The sequence below is a fragment of the Dreissena polymorpha genome, chromosome 2 (genome assembly GCF_020536995.1).
Source record: "Dreissena polymorpha isolate Duluth1 chromosome 2, UMN_Dpol_1.0, whole genome shotgun sequence".
Taxonomy (NCBI): domain Eukaryota; kingdom Metazoa; phylum Mollusca; class Bivalvia; order Myida; family Dreissenidae; genus Dreissena; species Dreissena polymorpha.
The window spans coordinates 136,197,881-136,221,365 of record NC_068356.1 but is presented as its reverse complement, the minus strand read 5'-3'; the positions used below and the strand labels follow the sequence as shown (position 1 = coordinate 136,221,365).

Here is a 23,485-nt window from a genome sequence, read left to right as displayed (position 1 = left end):
CACGTAACGCAATGACCTAATCTGGGGTGACACGTAACGCAATCTATAAGTTTTATGGAGTTTAATTGCTACTTTTAAATGTGGAAGATACATTTTAAATATGCATTTTACATTTTAAGTATACATTTTCTTTGAGAGGTGAAATGACGTTGTGTTTATGAATTTACAGCGAATCAGAACTGATTGTTGATAAAATTATCCGACATTCGTTGTTATTTTATTTAATATCATTTATTCGTCCCGAAAATTCGTCAGTAACCACAAAAACCGTTGAATAACAATAGGGTGTTTGAAAAGAAACTCGTGACAGGTTCTATCCTAGTATATAGAGAAAGTCATTTTCGGCTTGGCCTAATTATTGTGTTGATGTTCTGTTTGTTTGTAAAAATATGTTGTTGATTTATGATAAGAACACATATTAATATTTCAAAGACTAGCAAAATACAAATTAACATGCATACATACACAATCAAAAATATATATTTCAATATAGATTTTTTTATTGGTAATGCTCACCTGTTTGCAGACCTTTTACTTTTAGTACGTTGCCAAATTTCATGGCGATCCACTCATCGCCATGACAAAACGCGATCTTTCTAGGCTGACCTTTACCCGTCACATTGCGTAGCAACCGTGGGGGTCGACCTTGATGTTCCAGATTTTGATCTCCTTCAACGACCCGCAGACTAAAGAAGGTCAAGCCGTAATAATCTCTATATATGAGACCATCTTGTTTAGCGTTTCACGTTTGTTTACAGTTTAGGACCAATTTATTTTGGTTTCGTTTCTGTAGAAAACTGTGAATTATTTCATTTTTCATCACACCATTAAACGGTAAATACGGACCTCTCTCGTGCAATATTTGTTCATCGTAATGGAAATATGTGGCCTCGATTACGCTTATATATGTTGATAAAGAACGTTCAAAACTGTAATAAAATACCCACTCTTACAATTTATACATGTCGAAATTTGTGAAACTAAAAACGTTAATTCAGTTTCGTAAAACCCCCACAAAAAGCAACTCTTTTATAAAGTTATGCCATAACGTATAATGCACCTGTGATTACGTAAGTTCCACATGACGTAATCGTCATCATGTCAATTTCGGACGCGTGCACGTGGATGCTGTGTAGCAGTTGACCCCCGGTACGCTCCAGGATGTTGACATCGGGCTCGAACCACACTTTTGAGCTATATTCACGTAAGCGCTGCTTGAACTCGGCTGTTGACTGAAACAAAACACTGCATTGAGCCGCGTCATGCGAATATGGGTCGTATGCCGATTGCGCACTCTGGTCAGGAGTTACTTTGTCCTCTTTAAAGTCACGCGATATTTCGTGATGTCAATAGCAGACATGGTAGCTCCTGATCCGACTGAATGAATGCGCAGGCTGGCCTGGGGATTCGCTGACTACATACGGCAAAAGAACAGTGTTTGCATGAAGCGGCTCAATTCATACAGAACTTTTAAGAAAACATTTCTCGGTGATTTTCCTTGTTAAAAGTCTGTATACATATAACGTATTGTAACATCAAACAGCATATTTTGATTATTTTTGGTGAAAAAGAGTGTTCCACTTGTATGCGCGGGGTTTCTTAAGTAATAACGATATTTGACTACAGATCTCTTATTCAATGATCTATTATTCAAGTGCTACCGGAGATGTACAAAAATGATTTTGTATTCTTGTTTTACCTTAATGTATGTTTATAAATATGCGTCTTGTTCTGGGAAAACTGGGCTTAACGCATGTAAATAAACTGTCGTCCCAGATTAGCCAGAACAGTCAGCAACTTTCCGCTTATATGGAATGTTTCGTTAAAAAGAAGTCTCTTCTAAACGCAAATCCAGTTTCGGCGAAAAGTGTCGTCCCTGATTAGAATGTGTGGACTGCACAGGGTAATCTGGGACAACACTTTGCGCACATGCATTAAGACCAGTTTTCTTGAAACGAGGCTCATATCAGTCCTATTTCAAACCTCGTTGTCCTCCAGGCGCCTTAGAAGCTGAGGCATGAACTGAACCGGATCCATCTGCAGGCCCTTCCGGGCGAGCAGAAGCGCCTCCAGAATGCACTTGATCAGGGGTTTTCCCGGGAATGCCGCTTTGGCCGCCGTGAAGTCGTCTAAAAGCGCCCTGGGAGAGCCGCGAGAAACATGCGTGAATTACATACTTTTAAGACGCGTTTGGCTCATGTTCCAGTGTTAATACAAGAGACAGTGTTTTTGTTTATTTTGACAGTAAAAACATGTACTATTATCTATCTTCATATGTTTTTAACGAAAAGCTAAAAATGTTACCGAGCAAAGTTTACTTACTTATTTTTTTAAAGCTATAGATAATGTTCACATAAAAAGCTCAAACAATCTAAATTAAAGTGAGACTGCACGATTTTTATATGTGTTAAATTGATAAAAATATGTTAGAATAACACGAAATAGGAAATTAAACCTTGAAGACGAATTTCATAAAATGAAGCATAGACAAATTAGCGCCCCGAGCCGATTGTGACGAAGATATTTCGTACATATTTTCCTACAATAACCGAAGCATTCGTCTTTTTATTAGGGTCGGAGTTAGTGTTGTTTGTCGTATGAATAGATATCGTTGCAGGAAATTAAAATGATCCTTAAAATAAAATTGTGTCTTTGTGTCATATGAACGAATCTGAACTAAAACTAAATTTAGATTCACATCGTACATGCATGATATACATGCTGGCGAATGCGACTCCCGAGATTCGACTGTACAGACATTTTCAATTTCAGAATTAAATATCTGGCTTATTTCGCATTTTTCAACACATGTTCTTCTTAACTTTTATTTTAATTTATGTAAATTAATAAATTTTTGACAAAATCGTGCAGTCTCACTTTAACGTGTATTTAAACAGGTAAAAAGTCATTTTATCAGTCTACAATTACATCAGGTAACTAAGTCCCCATACAATAGTTACAGTGGTAGCAATGACAGTAAACGACAACTAAAACCAAAGGTAGAGGGTTAGGTCGTAACAATTTAAGTGAGTAATTATAACATACGATGTAACATTTCTTAACCATAACGCTTACTCAACAGGAAGTGCGTGTAACTTAGCAACGCAGAAGTGCACGATGGCGAGACCATCCTTCTTGAGAAGGTCAACGTGACCCGCGTGCAAGCGGAGATAGGGCAGATTGTTGATAGCCCGATTGTTGTAGTCATCCTCTCTGAAGCGAAAGGGCTGTGACGTCCCATAGCGGTTCTCTTCTATTACCTCCACTAAAAACACTTTAAAGCTTATTTTAGCATCAATCTCGGAAAACTGGTCTTTATGCATGTGCGTAAAGTGCCTTTCAGATTAGCCTCTGCAGTCAGCACAGGCTAATCCGGGACAATGTAAGCACTTGCATAAAGTCCGGTTTTCCTTAAGCGAGACTTATATAGATACTCACGTGCTAGCACTTGAATTTGGTTACATGTATTTTCGGTGAAAATTTCGATATTACAGGGAGTGAATTAGTAAAACCAATGTCAAAAGTCTCTATTTAAAAATTACTTGCTTAAATTCGAAAATAACGAAACGTTTAAAAACTCATGAATACGATAATGTTTCTCATCATACTTCTTTATTGGAGGATCAAAAATTATCAAAGACTCACATAGCAAATTGCGCCTGATTGAACAATCAACTGATATTTTTTATTGTTTGCATACTCGATATTGTGATTATCTTTCTGATATAACGACTAACTGTCCATACATATCATAATTATGCACAATACTACCATTGACCCAGGTTCCCGCGAAGAAATCAGCTAGGTTGCTATGGAGACGCTTTTCTGCGCATAATCTGCGCAGTAGCGCTCGTGCGCAGCTTCCGTAAACTGACGGTGGTACCAGTTCAACACGCGCGCACCGTCTGCACCGTGCTCAACTGCGGTGAAAAAACATCACATCTGTTAATTATAGTCAATCACAGAGCATTACAAAAATACGCACAGTGTGTATATAGTACATGTACTTTTAAAATGCCTTGACTTATTACATGCAGAATGTAGCTAATTTACCACTTCCGCTGATGCTAAAGCAGTGGCGTAGCCAGACCCAAATTTTAGCCGAGGCAGTATATAAGGTCAGTGTAGGGTGGTCCGGGGGCATTCCCCCCACCCCCCCCCCCCCCCGTAAATTTGTGTATACCTAGATTATCGGAATCGTGGAATCGTGGACGCTACATTTGACCGTTTAGTATCAATATAGTTAACAAAAAAATCTGCTTCAAGTTTATTGTCAATTTAAACTCTGTTACCATAAACGGTGTTTGAAGTGACAATGATGTAACAACCTTTAATACAGAAAAATAGTCATATAATTCATTTGAAGTCAGATAGAAAAATAAAAAAATGAGACGCAGCTCTCTCATACATAATATGTTTATGGATAATAGAATGTGCTTTATATATTTATTATTGAAATACTAAAATAATATAGATCTACCTTATATTATGAAGAAAACAGATCTATCAAACATTTTAGCGAATAATGTTTCATATATTATGAAAAACGTTTTCACTCTCTTAACATGTTTTATTATTCTTCAACTTTTAAATATCAATCTTATTAAACGCTAATTTAACTCTCCTGTCTCCAGTCGGATCCCACATTTAAACAATTCGTTTTCGATCAACTGGAATGTGTTTATGCACAAACATTAAAGCGATGCCATTGACATGTTAATATATAATAGCATTGTATTTACTTAAGATATTATTCGTTATGAGTTTTTTATAAATTTTATTTTTGAGTTTACATCAAATCAGCTTCTGCAAACTTGCTGTTGTAGTTCGGACAAGTTCACCGTGAACAAATTCATGGACATTTTTTTTCATTTAAAGCTTGAAAGCACCATAGAGCTCTTAAAAAATGTTTAAATACATAAAATCAAAAGCGTTTTCAATCATAAGCACATATAAACATGATCATTGATGGAAAAGTTATTTGGAAAAAAAATTACAGGGGTTCGAACCAATGCAGTGACAATATAATAGTGGTCAATGGATCCAGAGTCGTTACTGATTGCGTCACAGGGACGTATTGATTATTATGAGGAGTACAAATATTTAACATAAATCAGTAAAGTTTCTGGCCATTGTTTTAAATTTTCTTCTGTAAAATTTTGTTTTAGCACTGCCTCATCATTTTCTGTCAGGTCTATCATCAACTACATTGGCTATTAAAAAGAAAAGACTTGAACTTCTTTATATAAAAAATTGAACTTCTTTATATCAAACAAGAAATGCGTTGATTGTGGTTGGAGTTTATAAAAGGTAAAGAGTTCAATGAATGAGATAAAGGATAGCGAATGTCTTTTTCTGTGCAGTTCGTAGCTGCATCACACACAGTACGGGATGTTACGCGGAGTTTTCGCGGCTTATTTTACTTTATTACATATTGCTGGTCATAAACCTATAGATTCAAAACAGAAAACAAAAAGAAGAATGGAAGTGAAATTAAAACATACGAGTCAACCGGCCACACGCTTAGTATCCGTACATATTTTAAATATTTATACGCGCGTTCTTCGAACAAACCTGATTTAGTGGTTTGTCGGGCATTGCTATTTGATTCGTTTATTAACAGTATCGAGAATCATCGCGCTCATGCTTAATACATTAGTCAATATAGTGGAATAATTCTTGTTAAATTAATTAAAAATAATATTTATCATGGTATTGTTGAGAACACATTAAGAATCATTTATTGACATACCATTATATCGCTGGATATCTTCATTTAACATCTTTCTGGTCTAAAGAAAATTCCAGTTCACCTAGTTCACGCTTTATCGTCTTTATTATATAACGATTATTTTACTGGCCGCGAACTCCGGTCAACACATAAGGTAGTCGTGAAGACGCAGCGATGACCTGTATATAAACTCTGACATTCACACACACTAACCGCGAACTGACCCTGATACCTCGCGGGTTGAAATGCAATGCATTAAAGTGAGGCCTCGCTTCCACTGCTCTTTATACTTTTACATGTTAACATGTTGACAGGAATATGGAAGTTAGAACTAAATATGAGAACATAGCCTTTAAGTACAAACGTTCTCGCGCTGGCAATCCTCTTAAAATAAAAGGTGCACGCACAAACTGTATTGATGTCGAGATTGAGTGTAAAACTGTTCTATCTAGTAAGCCTTTTCATTAGAGATAAAATTGCTTCATGCTGAACACGCAGTAAAACAGTGTCACAAAGACGCGGACATGTTTCCAATGTTCTGGTCGTATGCTCATATCAGCCTATGGGATAAATGAAGTGTATTCTTTGTGACCTAGCCGCGGGAAATTTTATTTGAATTTTATGGGACAGTTACAAAGGTCAGGTAAGGTGAAAAGCTGGCGTATAAAGCTATGCCGAAAAAGTTTAATACGCGGGATACATAATTTGCAAATTCTAATGTAAACAAAGATTTTTATCACCTGAAACGGTCCCGGATTTAACTCGACGCCGGCCATAGAGATGAGAATACCAATAAAGCCAAAAACGCCAACCACCCGAAGTGTGTCTAGGTCCAAAACAGACCCAGACCTGGCCGTTAAACACCCGATTCTAGCTGGGTACGTTCCGATGTCCACCATGATTATACCATCGAAGTTTACAGTGCGACGCTTTGTTTAGTATACGGATTTTCCAAATCATTTTGCTGAGCCATTTTGGCATCAATTGAAGTTATACAATAGAAATAATTATCTGCCTCAATATGAACCAATGGTACTCAATGAAAATTTTTGCTTGTGAATATCATAGTGCCTAAAATTCATAAAATCAGCCTTTTTTCCTTGTAATCTCAACACTGCTCTGCAATTCTAAAGTCATAAGCAAGTCATTTAAAGAAAGTTGAACAAAGTGTTTCTCAGCTGAAAACAAATCAGAAAACATCAAGTGGTAGCGAACCTGTATGATCACAAGTTCTTAAGGCAGACGTTCAACCGCGTTGCGATAACCGCTTTATCTTAATTTTAATAACATGCGATGTTGATAATGAATTGGAAATCCCAATATAAATCGCCATAGTACATATAACATCATTGTTTTCTCATCAGCTCGACGTTCGTAAAACATTAAATTCAAACGAGAAAATAACAGTAAAGTTCAGTACCGACATATTGGTCGATGTCCGCCCGTATGCACACGAGAAGTAGAGGGGGCAGTCTGCGCATGGGCGGTGTCCAGTAGGTGTAGACGTCATTTAATACGTCATCATCGCAGGACAACACGTCATCAAGCTCCGCCTCGGTGATTCCGTGATTGGCTGAAGTAAAGATCCATATTGAACTGGATTTTTGCTAAACGAGACTTCCATTAATGTGCTGGCAAGTAGATAAACAAGTGATCCTCGTTATGGGAAAGTTGGTCTTAATGCATGTGCGAAAAGTGCCGTCCCAGATTAGCATGTGTGGCCCGGACAGGCTTATCAGGGAAGACATGTTCCGCTTTTATTTGGTTAGTGTACAATCTCTTCTTAACAAAAATCTAGTTAAGGCCGAATTAAGTGCTTTAAGGCCAGTTTACCTAGAACAAGACTTGAATACAAGTGACTCAACCCCCACCTAAGGTAAAATATCCCAAGGCGCGACACACCAATATCCGGCTGTGCAGTTTCTCCAGACGACTGAACAGGAAGTCGACTGAGGTACGGACTGTCGTCTGCAGTACTGTCCGTGACGGCGGGTCGAACGAGCGCCAAAGCATGGCTTCGTCAAACGACAGCTGATCAGAATTGAACAAAATGTCAGTATAGCGTTATACAAAATAATTTATTGAAAAAAAACCTAGCTGTGTAATTTCTGGTTTGCATAACACGTTCAAGTTTCCACTCACTTCAAACTTGTCGACTAATATGATCCTGATTGAAGACTTTTTGGACGGAACGGTTATAACTTAGGATTACCCATGAGATTGATTACTAAAAGAAAATAATGAATTCCCAATTAATTCAATGATGGTTTACTGACGTACAAGTATTTTTGCTTGGCATTTAATGTTAGATTACAAATACAACTGGCACTAATAAACTATTCATCTTTTAAAAAGAATGTTCTTTATCGTGATGATAATGATACACGTACCAGGCCGCTTCGTGGGCTTTGATTTCCCAGCATACTCAGTTGTTGCACCAGACTCTGTAGCAGAGGCAGTACGGAAGAACTCTCCACTGTTGTACCGAGAAACCTGCAGCCCAGAGAAATATGCGTCATGTGATGTGTTAACGTTTCAGGTATTGTGTAGTTTCCAACAAACAAGATAAAGATGAACATAGTTACGGCCAGTTTTAAATAAAGGAAGCGTGGAAAACACCAAGAATTGTTTTAATACAATTCTGGCCTTAAGTCATTTTAGATGATTTAAAGAAGTTTAGATTGAGAAAGAAACACAATCATCATAACGTAAATACTTATGTTTAATAATATCACCACAGAACACAACTGTATTAACCCTCACGAAAGAATTTTAGAGTACTGAAATTATTTATTTGTCTTTTTTTAAGTTAAGCATCTCTTAATAATGTATAGGTACATGTCGGTTATTACATATTTTCAACAGCAGATCATTAGCAATTCAAATTTTGAACATATATCTGTTATCAAACATTTTCCTATAGTTCAACTTCAATCGCGCGTTTCGGAAATCTGACACCAGTTCTAGCCAGAAAACGGAACTGTATGTATTATAATTAAAGCGCAAACATTCGAAACAGTCGAGCCAACATAGGGTCGAATATCACTAAAACTAACCGTAATCTGTATGTATTCTTCCAGTAACTGTCACGCAACTAACCGTAATCTGAATGTATTCTTCGAGTAACTGTCACGCATTTTAAGAACACGGGCTGATAAAGCCTTCCTTTACGTCCATAATGACAGAAAGCCGCGTTGATACGCCGTAACTCAATTGTGTTTAATATGGTAATCATGTAAGCGTCTTACTGCATAATTATCGTTGTTGTTGTTGTTTTTTATCGAGTGCACCGGGATTATCTCCCATATGGCCATCGCCCCCAGAAAGACGTGTTAGTTGGTTACGGGGGATAGTGCAAGATACAGAAGACACCCCGTTCCAGAGGTGACCCTGGGTCTTTTAGTGCCCGGTGTATAGCACCTAGTACACTGCACCTCGGTTTAACGTCTCATGCGAAAGACGAGTTAGTAGGTTATGTGCAGCGGGGGATCGAACCAGCGATCTCTGGATTGTGAAGCCAGTGTGTTACCACTAGACCACGGATCCGCAACTTGCATAATTATCAAACATCGAACAGCCCTTTTATATTTTACGTTTTCGGAAACGACGTCTTTTGCAAAATAGTAACACGCGCGAGGTGCAGCGCTGTTTTCGTGCCAATAATAATGACATAATTATTCTTGACGCTGTTATTCACAAATGGGTCGGATGCCATTTGGGCGTCGATTTTGATTCTACTTATTTGTTATGGTACAGTGATGATAATACTGTTTTTGTTTTATGAAGTGCTGTAATTGTGAATATTTGTCGTTATTTTTTTAATTAATAGATCTTGATTTTATCAGGCACGTACTTCAGTAAACAATTACTGTCTGTTGTTGACGTATTAATGATTTGGTATTTATTCAATCATCAATATTAAGTAGCAATTCTACTGGTAGTTCTAGAAGCACAAATGTTAAACTAGCCGTAACATGTAGTTTGAGAAGAGAAGTTAATATAGTTCGATAATTCCTTTAGTATTATTATATGAAAAGTCAAATCGTTTAATATCGCAGCTAAATGTCATGTACCTTGGAACCCCGGAAGTTCCCTCGCTCGCGTACCGGGGCTCCGGTCGGTAGGAGGTGGCATGTCGTATCAACAATTCCTTTTCCAATATTCTGGAAACACTTCCGGAAATGAAGAAAACCGCTGCCCGCCGTTGGCTGTAGACAACCGGAAGTGCAGAGTCTGCGATTGTGCAATGCGACCAGAGGCGACGTCATCGAGTCATGCATGCACACCGACGCCTAAGAATTGTCCAAGCAAGTGGTGGATGAACGAAAGTGCCGACACGCATGAGACCAACAAAGGGAATGGTAATCAATATGTTTCAAGATGCAGAAGGGTTTTGCACATGTATTCCGTTTGGATGCGTTTCATATCGTTATTTAAAAGAAGGCGTTAAATATATTTTGTTTAGCGAGTGCTTTATTGAGCATTTTGTTCCTTATCTTTGTCAATCGTATTGCGCGTCATTATTTCAACTAAACGTATTTTAGCTATTTTCAAAAGGATATGTATTATGTATGACGTTTGCATTAAAAACAAAACTTGAGTTAACTAAGAAGATTAAGATCGATATTATTTACTTTACACGAACCAGGTGCACTTCCGATCAGCGGCGACACGTACTGAAAGTGCAAAGACATATGCATGTAGTCGTGCCACGATGGCTACACGCTAAGCACCACAACAGATGAGACTGGCTGTCAGACGTGCGCATGCGTGGATTCAGAGCCGTGTAGAATTATCGCTTGATGTGTGGTAGTGTTGGTGATGATGATGGTGGGGGTGATGTTTTTATTTGAGCGGGTAGTGTTTGTGGAAGTGATGATGCTGACGAAGAATAGAAGAAGGATGAGAATAGTTATGATTTTTATGATGGTGCCGATTTATTATGATGTAGGTGGTGGTGCTACTGCTTCTGAGGCTGCTTCTAATGATGATGATAAGGTTGTTTATAACCATGTTGCTCATGATGTTGATGATGATTATGAAGATATTATGATGATGATGATGATGATGATGTGTCGGTTGATGATGGTAGCGACAGGGATGCTATTGTATTTGATGATTATGATCATGATGTCGGTTCCGATAATGATGATGATTATTATTATTATGATGATGATGATGATGATGATGATGATAATGATGATAATGATGATGATGATGATGATGATGATGATGATGATGATGATGATGATGATGATGATGATGATGATGATGATGATGGTGATGATGATGGTGATGGTGATGATGATGATGATGATGATAATGATGATGATGATGATGATGATGATGATGATGATGATGATGATGATGATGATGATGATGATGATGATGATGATGATGATGATGATGATGATGATGATGATGATGATGATGATATTGATGATGATGCATTACATGTTTAAGCATTTTCACTTTAGAGAAAAAGTATAGACTCTCCACGAATACCATTCTAGGATCTTCGCAACATTCCGCGTCACAGCAAAATTTGGAACAAACCACAAAAGAACCAACCACTACAGCATCCGGTATGAGCTCTTCAAGCGGCAACGGGCTCTCATCATCCGGGAGCGGTGACGGCGCAAGTGCTGGAAGACACCCTTGTGGATCTGGTTCAGGAACCGGAAGCAGTGGCGGGGGTTGTGATCCCTGAAATGCAGCGTCAGTTTGAGACAGTGACGGGAGCGCTTCAGGTGGCGGGATGGACGCATGAGGAGCTATTAACGTCGTTAGCGGGCGTCTTCTAGTTGTTTCGGGCCGATGTGTCCGGGAAGCAGAGGTTCTGTTATTTCGTTTTTTCATTTAACCTCATCAACAAATTATGAGGCTCGTTCTTGTAAAACGGAGTTTAATGCATAAATGATGTTAAAAGGAGTTCGCGCATGCTAATCAGGGACGACAGTTTCCGCTTTTAAGGAATTAACTGTTTAAAAGAAGTATCTTCTAGACGAAATTACCAGTCTTGGCGGGAAGTGTCGTCCCTGTCTTGGCGGGAAGTGTCGTCCCTGTCTTGGCGGGAAGTGTCGTTCCTTATAAGCCTATGCGGACTGCACATACTGATTTGAGACGTTTATAAAGCATATGTATTAAACCCAATATTCAAAGAACGCGGCTAATATACTGTCCATCTTTTGGTCGAGGGGTTCCGAGTTGTATCACCGCTTTCATAATTTCCACCCATAAAGAAATGGGTTAGCATTCAACTAATGTAATAGTGTCTTAATGCGGCAAATTTTAAAATACACTAATACGGTGTTTAAATAAAAAGACAAATAACAGATGACCCCGTTGATGGTATCCTTATAAAAAACCTCAATATGCGTAGATGACATGTTGTTCTTCATGTTATGGTATAACACATAGATGACATTTTGTACTTCATGTTATGGTAAAACACATAGACAACGCCCTTGTCTCTATTTCAATTTAAGTTTTGACCTGTTTATTTTCATGCCCACACTGAATGGGTAACATGATAAATTGCACATGTCCTTCCATCCGACCACCCGTGGTTAACCGATTGAATAACATTAATGTGTAAATGAATGTAAAGAAAGGCCTTATGTGTGCGACGACTTTTTGAAGAATAATCTCAATTAGTTTTTTGTAATATGTATATTAAAGCGGGACTGTACGATTTTTATATATGGGTTAAATTGTAATAAATTGATAAAAAATATGTTACAATAACACAAAATAGTCAAGAAAAAATTATACATTGAAGACCAATTTCATAAAATGCAGCAAAGACAGATTAGCGCCCCGAGCCGATTGTGACGAAGATATTTCGTACATATGTTCCTACAATAACCGAAGCATTCGTCTTTTTTATTACATTCAAAAAAAGAATACCTACAAACAAATCATTGATATATATGTATGCTCATTTGTTAATTTTTCTATGTTAATACTTTGTTGTGATGTGTCTGATGTGATTTATTTGAAAGATTAATTTTTGAAAGATTGATTTTTGTATCACATTTTGCATATTTTGTATTATCATAATCATCATCGTCATCATTATCATCGTCGTCGTTGTCTTCGTCGTCGTCGACGTCGTCGGAATTGATAAGGAAGTTATTATAACATTTGACTGTATAGTTCATTTTCTTTTTTCCCTTGTATGTTCGTATGCATGTTTCAAAATATATACTTGTGTTTTGTTACTGAAGACCACATTGTAGAAAGAAATTATTTCTTAATGTGAATTCTTCATGAAATAAAGTTATTATTATTATTATTAGTTAGTGTTTGTGTGTCGTATGAATAGATATCGTTGCCGGAAATTAACATGATCCGTAAAAATAAATTTAGATTCACATCGTACATGCATTATATGCATGCTGTCGAATTCGACTATAATACAGACATTTTCGATTTCAGAATTAAATATCTGGCTTATTTCGCATTTTTCGACACATGTTCTTCTTAACTGTTATTTTAATTTATATCGAAATATATGTCTTATGTGTTTTTTACACATTTTATATAAATTCACAAAGATTTGACAAAATCGTGCAGTCCCGCTTTAAGACAGACAGACAGACAGACAGACAGACAGACAGACAGTTTATTCAGACTTATACATAAGTACATCGTCTTAATACACAAATATACACATTATTTTCTGTCACATGAATAGGTATAGCAACATAACATTACATAACATAAATGGTCATTTAAGAATTCAAATATAAATAAACACAATCAAATTGCATGAATACGTAAATTTTATCAAAGCGGTAATGAAATTTATTAAACAGCATTATTAAGAATTGCATTTCTTATAGCAAAAGCTTCTTTCATATATTTATATACATTTGAAATGACTGGTTTGTCACATGAGGCTAATAACTTGTGGAATTTATATACAGATGGGTTAATATAAAATATACGACTAATATATTTTTTCCTTAAATCAGTGTAACAGCGGCATATACATATAAAATGGTATTCGTCTTCTAAATCCAAGACATTACAACATAAACAATAACGTTCATTACATGGTATGTTATTTCGGGCGTATCTGCCAGTTTGTATACTCAACGGATGTGCAGAGACTCTCAATCTTACAAAAAATAATCGAAGACTTCTAGGAAGTAAATCTAAATATGGTTCATATTCCAAACAGCTTTTAAAAGCTTTATACATATCTAATACAGTACTATTATTCATTTTACCGTACCACTCTTGTTTAAAATTGTCGACAAGTCTACATTTGAACTCGCTAATAAAACTATTAACATGTACAACGTTAGGATTTTCAAATACATAACCGAATCCAAAATTATTTAACATGTTCTTGACATTTGAGACCCAGTTTGTATAACCTTTATTACAATCGCTCAAGGCTTGTTTGTACACAGTTTGCATAATGATATTTTCATTGTTCATAACTTTAAACCAATATTTAATAATTTTAACAAACCTGTTTACATACAATGGATATCGACCTAATTCTCCATAAACAGCAACATTACATGTATTTATTTTCACCTGTAGCAATCGTTTGCAAAATTTTAAATGTATGCGTTCTATATCATCTGACTTAGTGAAACCCCACACTTCTGAAGCATAATTTAATATAGAACCCACAAAAGCGTCAAACAACTGGCAAAATATTTTCGGTTTTATGTCAAATTCATTGCATTTAAACAATAATGTATTCAATGCTTTAAGGGCTTTACCAACCAATGTTCTTGGTTTAATTTAAAACTTCCTGTATAATTCAACACCGTGCCTAAATAGTTAAAGTTATCAACAACTTCAATATCAATACCATTATATGACCATTTTTCATTTTCTTTTAATCGCCCTCTTTTCCGAAATACCATTATTTTAGTTTTTGCAGTGTTAACTTTTAGCCCCCAAGCATTGCAGTATACATATAATTTATCTAAATGTGATTGGACTTCAGCAGGTGACTTGCCTAAAATAGCCATGTCATCAGCAAATAATAATAAAATCAACACAATATCATCTATACTCAAACCAGAGTTAATGCTATCTTGTAAGTAAAGTTCAAAATCTTCAACAAATAAAGAAAACAAGATCGGCGACATTACCTCCCCTTGCCTCAGTCCAACCGCATAACTAAAATAATCTGAATAGGATGAACATGATTTAACACGTGACTTAACATTCGCATACATATCCTTCACTATTCTTAACAATTTACCTTGTATACCAGACTTAAACATTTTCAACCATAATGCATTGCGGTAAATACTGTCAAAACATTTAAACATATCGACGTATATAACATACAAACGTTTATTTTCATTCAAATAATTTTGAACAATTGACATCAGTATAAAAATAGCATCAACAGTTGAATAGCCTTTTCTAAATCCGAACTGCGCATCCGAAATAATAGTGTTTTTATTGCAAACAGTTTCAATGCGTTTATTTAAAATCGTGGTAAATAATTTTGAAAAGCAGCTTACTAAGGTAATCCCTCTATAGTTATTTACATCATTAACTGAGCCTTTTTTATGCAAAGGGATTATTACTCCTTTAAGAATCACAAAACACGCACATTTAATGAATACGTACATTATATATGCACTATTTAAAGAAAACATTACGCATCCGCAAATTTTCGCTATAATCTATTAAACTTCTATATTGCATGACCTATGTATGTTTAATTGAACATGTATTTTACTATTATAATGACTTAAACTGTGTCTATGCAGTAGCCTTATGTGGGTAAATCGATGAATTGAGGTAATTTTCCAGCGTGCGATGCCTTCGAAGTGAGTTCGGGTCATAAATTTCGCTTGTATCGTTCGTCCGTCCCGCTTCGTGGGCGGAACATAAATCAAAACGTGATATAGAGGTTACAATCATACTTCATGCTATGAAAGAATGAGTTGGAAGGAGTTTCAGAGAAGAATGACTCTAAATGGATAAATCCGATTATTTTTTTTAATATCGCCAGGATAATGAATATATATTTTTTCCATATTTTACAACAAATTTTGTTTTAGGATACCACATGGAGCGTATATACACGAGCACTGCATTTCTTCATTCAGGCGGCATCAACCCGATGTTTCCGGGAATCAGTGGAAGCGGAAATGGAGGCTGCACGGGCCCATTCTGTATGGGCGCCCGAAATGGCGGCAGTGGAGGAGCCGGAAGAAGCTGTGGGATGATGGGTGGACCAAGGGGAGTTAGAGGTAAATATTGGCGTCAGTTCCTGTTGTTATTGCTTGCCGGACACGAAATTCGCCATAGGTTGTCAAACTTTGACGTCATCGAGCCACACATTGCAGCTGGGAGAGGCATCACCGAGGAAATAATATACAAATGTCCGATTTGCTCTTCGGATAGAGGGATGTCCTCTGGTTTCTCCGCATCTCCGCCTAACAGCACACCAAAATTACATATACAGTGACAATAACTTAATTGCTGTAAATTGCTGCTTTAATTCAATATTCGACCAAACGTCCTTGGGTGTAGTCACGGACGCGTAAAAACCTCATACACTTTGAAATGCAAATGTACTCATATTTACTACTACTACTACTACTACTACTACTACTACTACTACTACTACTACTACTACTACTACTACTACTACTACTACTACTACTACTACTACTACTACTACTACTACTACTACTACTACTACTACTACTACTACTACTTCTACTACTACTACTACTACTACTACTGCTACTACTACTACTACTACTACTACTACTACTACTACTACTACTACTACTACTACTACTACTACTACTACTACTACTACTACTACTACTACTACTACTACTTCTACTACCGCTACTTCTACTACTACTACTACTTCTACTACTACTAATACTACTACTACTACTACTACTACTACTACTACTACTACTACTACTACTACTACTACTACTGCTGCTGCTGCTGCTGCTGCTGCTGCTTTTGCTGCTGCTACCACCACTACTACTACTACTACTACTACTACTACTACTACTACTACTACTACTACTACTACTACTACTACTACTACTACTACTACTACTACTACTTCTACTATTACTGCTACTTCTACTAGTACTACTACTACTACTACTACTACTACTACTACTACTACTACTACTACTACTACTACTACTACTACTACTACTACTACAACTACTACTACTACTACTACTACTACTACTACTACTACTACTAATAATAATAATAATACTACTTCTACTACTACTACTACTACTACTACTTCTACTACAAATATTAATAATAATAATCATAACAATTGCAACGTGTGTGATTATGTTAGCTTTCAACCCTTTCGGACTAGCGGCCGGAAGTGGGAGTGTGTCAGGAAGTGGCTGTACGGGGCCGTTCTGTACCATGACAGGGAGTTCCGGTACCGCCTCTTCCGGTAATCTGGCTGCGCGTAACAGAATAGGACAGTATCAAAATCTTATGCTTCTTTTTTCAATCTTACAACTGACGCATTCTTTTAAATTCAGAGATTCATTTTCAGCAATAGAAGGTTATAGTTGTTCGATAATACCGTATGTATTGAAATACAACACGCCATTTAATCGTTGTATATGTTTATTAAGTGAATAAAAAATTGTGAGCCAAAGGATGATATTTGCCTAGGTAGCTTATTTAGGTCCTTATTATTATCACAAAGTCTCTTTTTAAATCATCTTAAAACGAACGTAAGGCACTTTACCCATGCGTGGGGTAACATTGAGTATACATACTTCAATATAAAAATGAGTCACATAATTTTCTCTGAAACTACATGACCCTTTGGTTTTATAAGCTGAGCTATTTATTTTCTGCCAATCGAAGGTAATGAGATTTTTTTATATTTAAATCACATCTTTCTTGTGAAATTTGACAATGCTCATATTAATACACTTGGCAACAACCTGCATTTGCATATTGTTCATTTTTCAAGTTACAACAACAACTGCGTGGGACCGGAGTGCTCGGAAAAAGTGGGTTAATTATGTCGCCTGAATCGCATATCTACCCGAGAGTTTTGTCGCGTTTGGGCTGATTTGGGCTATTACTTCTAATATGTAGCGATTATCACTAAACACACACTCACGAATGTAACACTTACAAATTATGTAGCACATTTTTATGTGCTCCAAATGTGTTGTGCCTTCTAGGCTTCAAATTGAACGGTATTATATCATAAATAAGCATCAAGAGAGCTAATGACCAACAATGTGTTAAATACGGTTCGTTTTTGTTTTTAGTTCATATAATTGAATCTACCATACTGAAGTGCAACGTGCTACATATGCGGTACCTTGATCAACACACATACGTGCACGTGGCGTGTTATGTAGCTCATCGTAAAATTAATGATAGACGAGTGTATCGAGTATAAATCATTGGCATATAATGTGCCCATTTGCTGAAATAAGTCCCAGGCTGATATACCACAGCACTGCAAAAACATAGCCGTATTACAAACACGCAGCGTGCTACATTTTAATGTGTGTGTTAGGAGAACGTGTGGTAAATCTTCGGTGACAGGCTTATTCACTAGTGTGCTACAATTAATGATTGTGTGTTACGCAGCATAACATACATACAGTTATATGTGCACATATTCCTGATGTAGGCATACAAGGGACCGTACTATATATTCTGTATTACTGGGACAATTTGTATATTATTTATTTTGCCTTGTAGTAACATCTAAACATTATTTGACAATAAAAATGGCACTTTAATATCATATTAGAAGCATTTTGCGATTAAAAAATATGCAAAAAAATAATTGGTCCCATTAATATTTCATAAGTATAAGATATTCATAAAGGAGACCATATCATATATTGAACATTAAGGGGATCATTTTAAATATTGTGCATTAAGGAAACCATTTAATATATTGTGCATTAAGGGGACCATAATATATATTGTTTATTAAGGGAACAATTTCGTATATTGTTCATTAAGGGGACCATTACATTCATTGTGCAATAAGGGGACATTTTATATATTGTGTATTAAAGGAACTATGACACTTCGAAGAACCCAAAAGGGTCTAAGTCTTCAAAAATCTGAAATTCAGAATATAATACATCATATAAATACGGTTTATACTGAGTACATTTCACGGAAAAGGTGTTTAAGCAATGTGAAATAAAATTCATTTAATAAATTGTTTCTTTTTGTTTGGCCTTTTTTTTGTTTACATTTTGACGTTTCTTGTTTACATATTGGCGTCATAATTTTGAATGTTCAACGTCACTGTAGGTATGACATCCGTAACAAGCAAAATAGCTCAGTTGGTTTAGACGCTGTATCATATTATTTCCTTTTATGACCCCTAAGGGCCATCGTGGTTACACATTAAAATCCAGAGGGCGACACTGCGATAGTGCAAAAGTACGATGGCGACAATGCGATAGTACGATGGCGAAAATGCGATATTACGATGGCGACAATGCGATAATACAATGACGACAGTACGATAACGCGACAGTACGATGGCGACAATGCGATGATACGATGGCGACAGTATGACAATACGATGGCGACAGTGCGATAGTACGATGGCGACAACATGACAATGCGATAGCGCGATAATACGTTGACGACAGGGCGACAATACGATTACGACAGTGAGACAATACGATGACGACAGTGCGACAATACAATGGCGACAGTGCAAAAGTAAAATGGTGACAATGCCACAGTGCGATAATACGATGAAGACAGTGTGACAATACGATGGCGCCATCGTATTATCGCCTTGTCGCCATCGTACTATCGCGTTGTAGGATTGTCGCAATCGTACTATCGCGTTATCATACTGTCGTCATCGTATTGTCGCATTGTCGCAATCGTACTATCGCACTGTCGCCATCGTACTGTCGCACTGTCGTCATCGTATTATCGCACGATCGCATTGTCGCTCTAAGGATTTTAGTGTGTAACCACGATTGCCCAAATAGTAACAAACACACAGCGTGCTACATTTTAATGTGTGTGTAAGGATAACGTGTGCTACATCTTCGGTGACAGGCTAATTCACTAGTGTGCTACAAATAATGAGTGTGTGTTACCCAGCGTTACATACATCAGTTGTATGTACACATATTCCTGATTTAGGCATAAGAGGAACCGCACTATATATTCTGCATTAGGGGGACAATTTGTAAATTTGTGATATTTTTTTTGTAATTGGGTGGTTTTATTTCAATAGATTTTCTATTTCCGAAAGCGCGTTTTCTCGCTCTAGAATGCCTACGTTACATCCGGCGACCTTCAACATTGGCGCACGATTAGAAGTCGTGGGAACTGACAAAAATTGCACTGTTCTCGGAATTATAAGTGATATTTTTAGATATTTCAGCTGGTTGTGCTTTCCTTATTAAGCCGCAAAAACGGCACTATGATATCATTACAAAAGAATGCTAAAAAGAAATGTACAAAAATACATACATATTTTTTTATTCCCAACCTACATTTACAGTGATTTTCCTTGATTTATTCGTCTATTTATTCAAATGAATTTATTTGTTAAGGAATAAGTTCCTAATTCGATTTGAATAAGGCATAAGGAACCAGTTATCAAGACTTTCCCTCACGAGTGCGTATTCAAATTAAAAATTAATGAAAATTAAATGTGTAACTTATGTGACCAACATAATTCAAAGTTGCTTAAGCAATCTACAACAAAAAGGAATACTAATAAAGAATATAAATACATTGTAAACCTAAGGTGAATATTGGGATATGCGCCTTAGTAAACTTTTCCGAATTTATATTTAGTTACGAAGACCCCCCCCCCCCCTCTCCACTTTACAGTCAGTAATTCCACGGAGCGTATATTGACTCATCTAGAGTCAGTGGTAATTTTGATCATTAATAAATATAATAGTTAAAATTAAATACTTGTAAACAAATTACTATTAAAATGAAAAATCACCTTTAGTGGCCATAAGCAACATGCAAACTTAACAATGACACCTACACTAACATAAACGGGAGATATCAGGTGTCGTTTCTGCCTTGGCTAACTTTTTCAGAATTCGTCAGTTGCAAATCAATAATCAGGTTTTGATATTTCGACATACTTCGTGTTTTTGGTGTTTATACTTAGATATTAAAATGCTTGAAATTGTTAATACTTATCGGACGAACAAAGCGCTGAAACCGCAGTGTCTGTCTATTTAGCCAGGGACCTATACAATATGTTTGTATAGGTCCCTGATTTAGCGAATACACCATAAACAGCATAGAAGAAACACCGAACACGCAATTAACATTGTTTTAACGAATATAGCGATCGTCGTAATGTCGAACGCACAAACAAACGAACGAACGAACGACCAAACGAACGAAATGAATAAATTGATAAATAGATAGACAGATAATTAAATAAAATAATTAATAAATGAATGAATTAATGAATGAATGAATTGATGGATGGATGGATGGATGGATGGATGGATGGATGGATGGATGGATGGATGGATGGATGGATGGATGGATGGATGGATGGATGGATGGATGGATGGATGGATGGAGGGATAGAGGGATGGATGGAGGGACAAACGAATGAACGAATGGACGCACGAATGCACACACGCACTCATGAATGAATGAATGAATGAATGAATGAATGAATGAATGAATGAATGAATGAATGAATGAATGAATGAATGAATAAATAAATAAATAAATAAATAAATAAATAAATAAATAAATAAATAAATAAATAATTAAATGAATCCATGTTCTTTTTACAATTTTTGTTTATTATTTTTGGTATTGCATACTTAAATATAATTTAACTACAAACAAATCATATTTTTTTTTCAAAATTATGAATCTTTTGTAGATTTCACAGGTACGACAAATAAACCCGCGGTGACAAGATTCGCTTCAGTATGTAATATATTTAATCTTAAAATGTTCCAAATTCCTTGAATCAAATATATATGCACTCAGGTAAATGTCAACTACCCAGTTGTGTGTCTTGATTTCACGCTCAACCATATGACCAAACACAAATAAAAAATTGAACAAAACAACACGCAAATGAACCAACTAAAACTAAACTTAAATGTAGGTCCACGGGTAATACAAAGCTAAGACATTACAATTTAAGCCAGAACAGTGATAGTGGTGTTTAAAATGATTCAATCTGGATAAAATTGATTGAAATCATATCCAGTACGCCGGTCAAAGCAAGACTTCCACTGATTTTTTCGCAAAATGTTGTTTAAGGGATAAATGATCAGGCCTAGAAAAAAAGAGGATGGCATGAATTGGATACATGCATGTGATTTTGTATTTTTAAATCTTGTCCTCCATCTGAAATTTAAATATATGAAGATCATCGTAATTAAGGTAATACGGAAATTTAAAATTTATTTTTCCCACACATTTTTTCCAAAATATACATATCTGTCATATAGTCTAGCACTCCAATTGTCGAAAAATCATCAAAATTGCTTTTTTTATTATGCTTGCAGATGAATTTCTGTGACTTTGAAACTCCAGTATATGTGCTTTTACAATTTAAACTACACTAATTACACCAATCCGATAGGTTCCCATTATAATACTGCCAACTTTCAAACAATTTTTTGTCTGGCCTTTCCTTTTCTTGTTCCAAGGTATAATTTTAAAGACCGATATGTCGTCTTCCAATAATTTCAATACAATTCAGACACCTGTACAACCGTCGTTTGGCAGCCATATTTCGACAAAGCATTTTTCGACAAAAGCCCCATACAACATAAAACACGCACTTAAAGTTTATATTTTAAGTTAGAATGTAATTTATGTCATCAAAATACTCAAGAAACATATATGATATCAGAAATAGCCCCATTATACAAGTCTCAGATTGTTAAATGGCTTTTATGCAAGAAGAGAAAAAACTCTTTAGAAATTACGCACTACGGAAACTCGATGTTTTAGTGGAATGTAACCTAAGATGGCGGCGTTTGACAACGCATTTAACGAACGCACATAAAACATGCATTTTAGTAACGAATAAAAACCTTATAATGTAATAAAAAGGTAAATATGTGTTTCTTTCATGTATTACTTTCCATTTACTATAAATTTACGATGGTCTTATTCCTACAATGTTATTTTCAGAAACAAATGAATCGCAAACTGTACATTTTGTCAAGAAAGATGAATGAGTTGCTCCCCTTTTCTTTAAATATCGTTCGGTGGCCTAGTGTTAAAATGGACCGTTTATCTATGATGTTGTCTACATTAATCAATGCGATGAAGGCGACGTAGTTGCTCGCCATTGCATAATATATAGACGTAACTCATTTTTCAAAATGAGGTAATTGCTTTTTAAATGCAAGATTGAAATAAACGCAACCCACTGAAATTTAGAAAGTGTCTTTATGCAAGGTCGAGATGTGTTTGCACTGGTAATCATCCTATTTATGTTATAGCAATAATAAGACTACCAAATATAATGGAATGTCCCTTTAAGATGTTCTGAAAGCATTGTAAATATGATGAAAATGGTATATATAAATGAGATTTAATGAATATAAAAAATTAATCAATCACCTTTAAAATATCAGTGCTCACGCTGCTGCCAGACATTATCGCCAATGGCGATTATTTTATCCAACTGGCTATAATGTCTTAAAATTGTCTAGAAAAAATGGAGATTATTTTATCTGCCTACATCAAAAATAAATTTGCCTCTACAAGTTTTCCGGCGAA

The 23,485-nt window shown here is 36.0% G+C and overlaps 2 protein-coding genes and 1 long non-coding RNA gene across 5 annotated transcripts in view; all 3 read right to left on the bottom strand.

The window, feature by feature from the left end:
* Positions 1-601: 601 nt before the first annotated feature.
* Positions 602-2,909, bottom strand: LOC127870104 (uncharacterized). The gene is made up of 4 exons (XM_052412762.1): positions 2,878-2,909; positions 1,984-2,140; positions 1,061-1,232; positions 602-686 (listed from the first exon to the last, which is right to left on the bottom strand). Exons 1-4 carry the CDS (start codon positions 2,907-2,909, stop codon positions 616-618), a joined length of 432 nt encoding a protein of 143 aa, XP_052268722.1. The 3' UTR covers positions 602-615.
* A 231-nt stretch (positions 2,910-3,140) lies between these two features.
* LOC127869159 (uncharacterized) overlaps positions 3,141-23,485 on the bottom strand; it is a 156,832-nt gene continuing 136,487 nt past the window's right edge. The window contains exon 3 of the long non-coding RNA XR_008044447.1: positions 3,141-3,265. This is a non-coding gene — a long non-coding RNA (uncharacterized LOC127869159). The remainder of the gene's footprint in view (positions 3,266-23,485) is intronic.
* The window catches only part of LOC127869136 (NACHT domain- and WD repeat-containing protein 1-like), a 156,857-nt gene continuing 137,145 nt past the window's right edge, over positions 3,774-23,485 (bottom strand). The window contains exons 1-5 of one of the 3 annotated variants that reach the window (XM_052411471.1): positions 9,805-10,165; positions 8,122-8,224; positions 7,603-7,762; positions 7,152-7,304; positions 3,774-3,920 (exon numbers count right to left, since the gene is read on the bottom strand). In XM_052411471.1, the coding sequence (XP_052267431.1) occupies positions 3,802-3,920; positions 7,152-7,304; positions 7,603-7,762; positions 8,122-8,154 (465 nt within the window). In that variant the 5' untranslated portion in view covers positions 8,155-8,224; positions 9,805-10,165 and the 3' untranslated portion in view covers positions 3,774-3,801. Of the gene's footprint in view, positions 3,921-7,151; positions 7,305-7,602; positions 7,763-7,873; positions 7,960-8,121; positions 8,225-9,804; positions 10,166-23,485 lie in introns of those variants that run through there. The other 2 variants (XM_052411472.1, XM_052411473.1) reach the window with 2 other exon arrangements.

What these genes read in the sequence shown, in the direction of transcription:
- LOC127870104 (XM_052412762.1), bottom strand. Translation starts at nt 2,909, where the DNA reads ATGACTTTTTACCTGTTTAAATACACGTTAAA. An exon ending in GGCGCCTGGAGGACAACGAG is followed by an intron (nt 1,233 to 1,983) that starts GTTTGAAATAGG and finishes GTTTTGTTTCAG; the next exon opens with TCAACAGCCGAGTTCAAGCA. An exon ending in TGGAACTTACGTAATCACAG is followed by an intron (nt 687 to 1,060) that starts GTGCATTATACG and finishes GACCTTCTTTAG; the next exon opens with TCTGCGGGTCGTTGAAGGAG.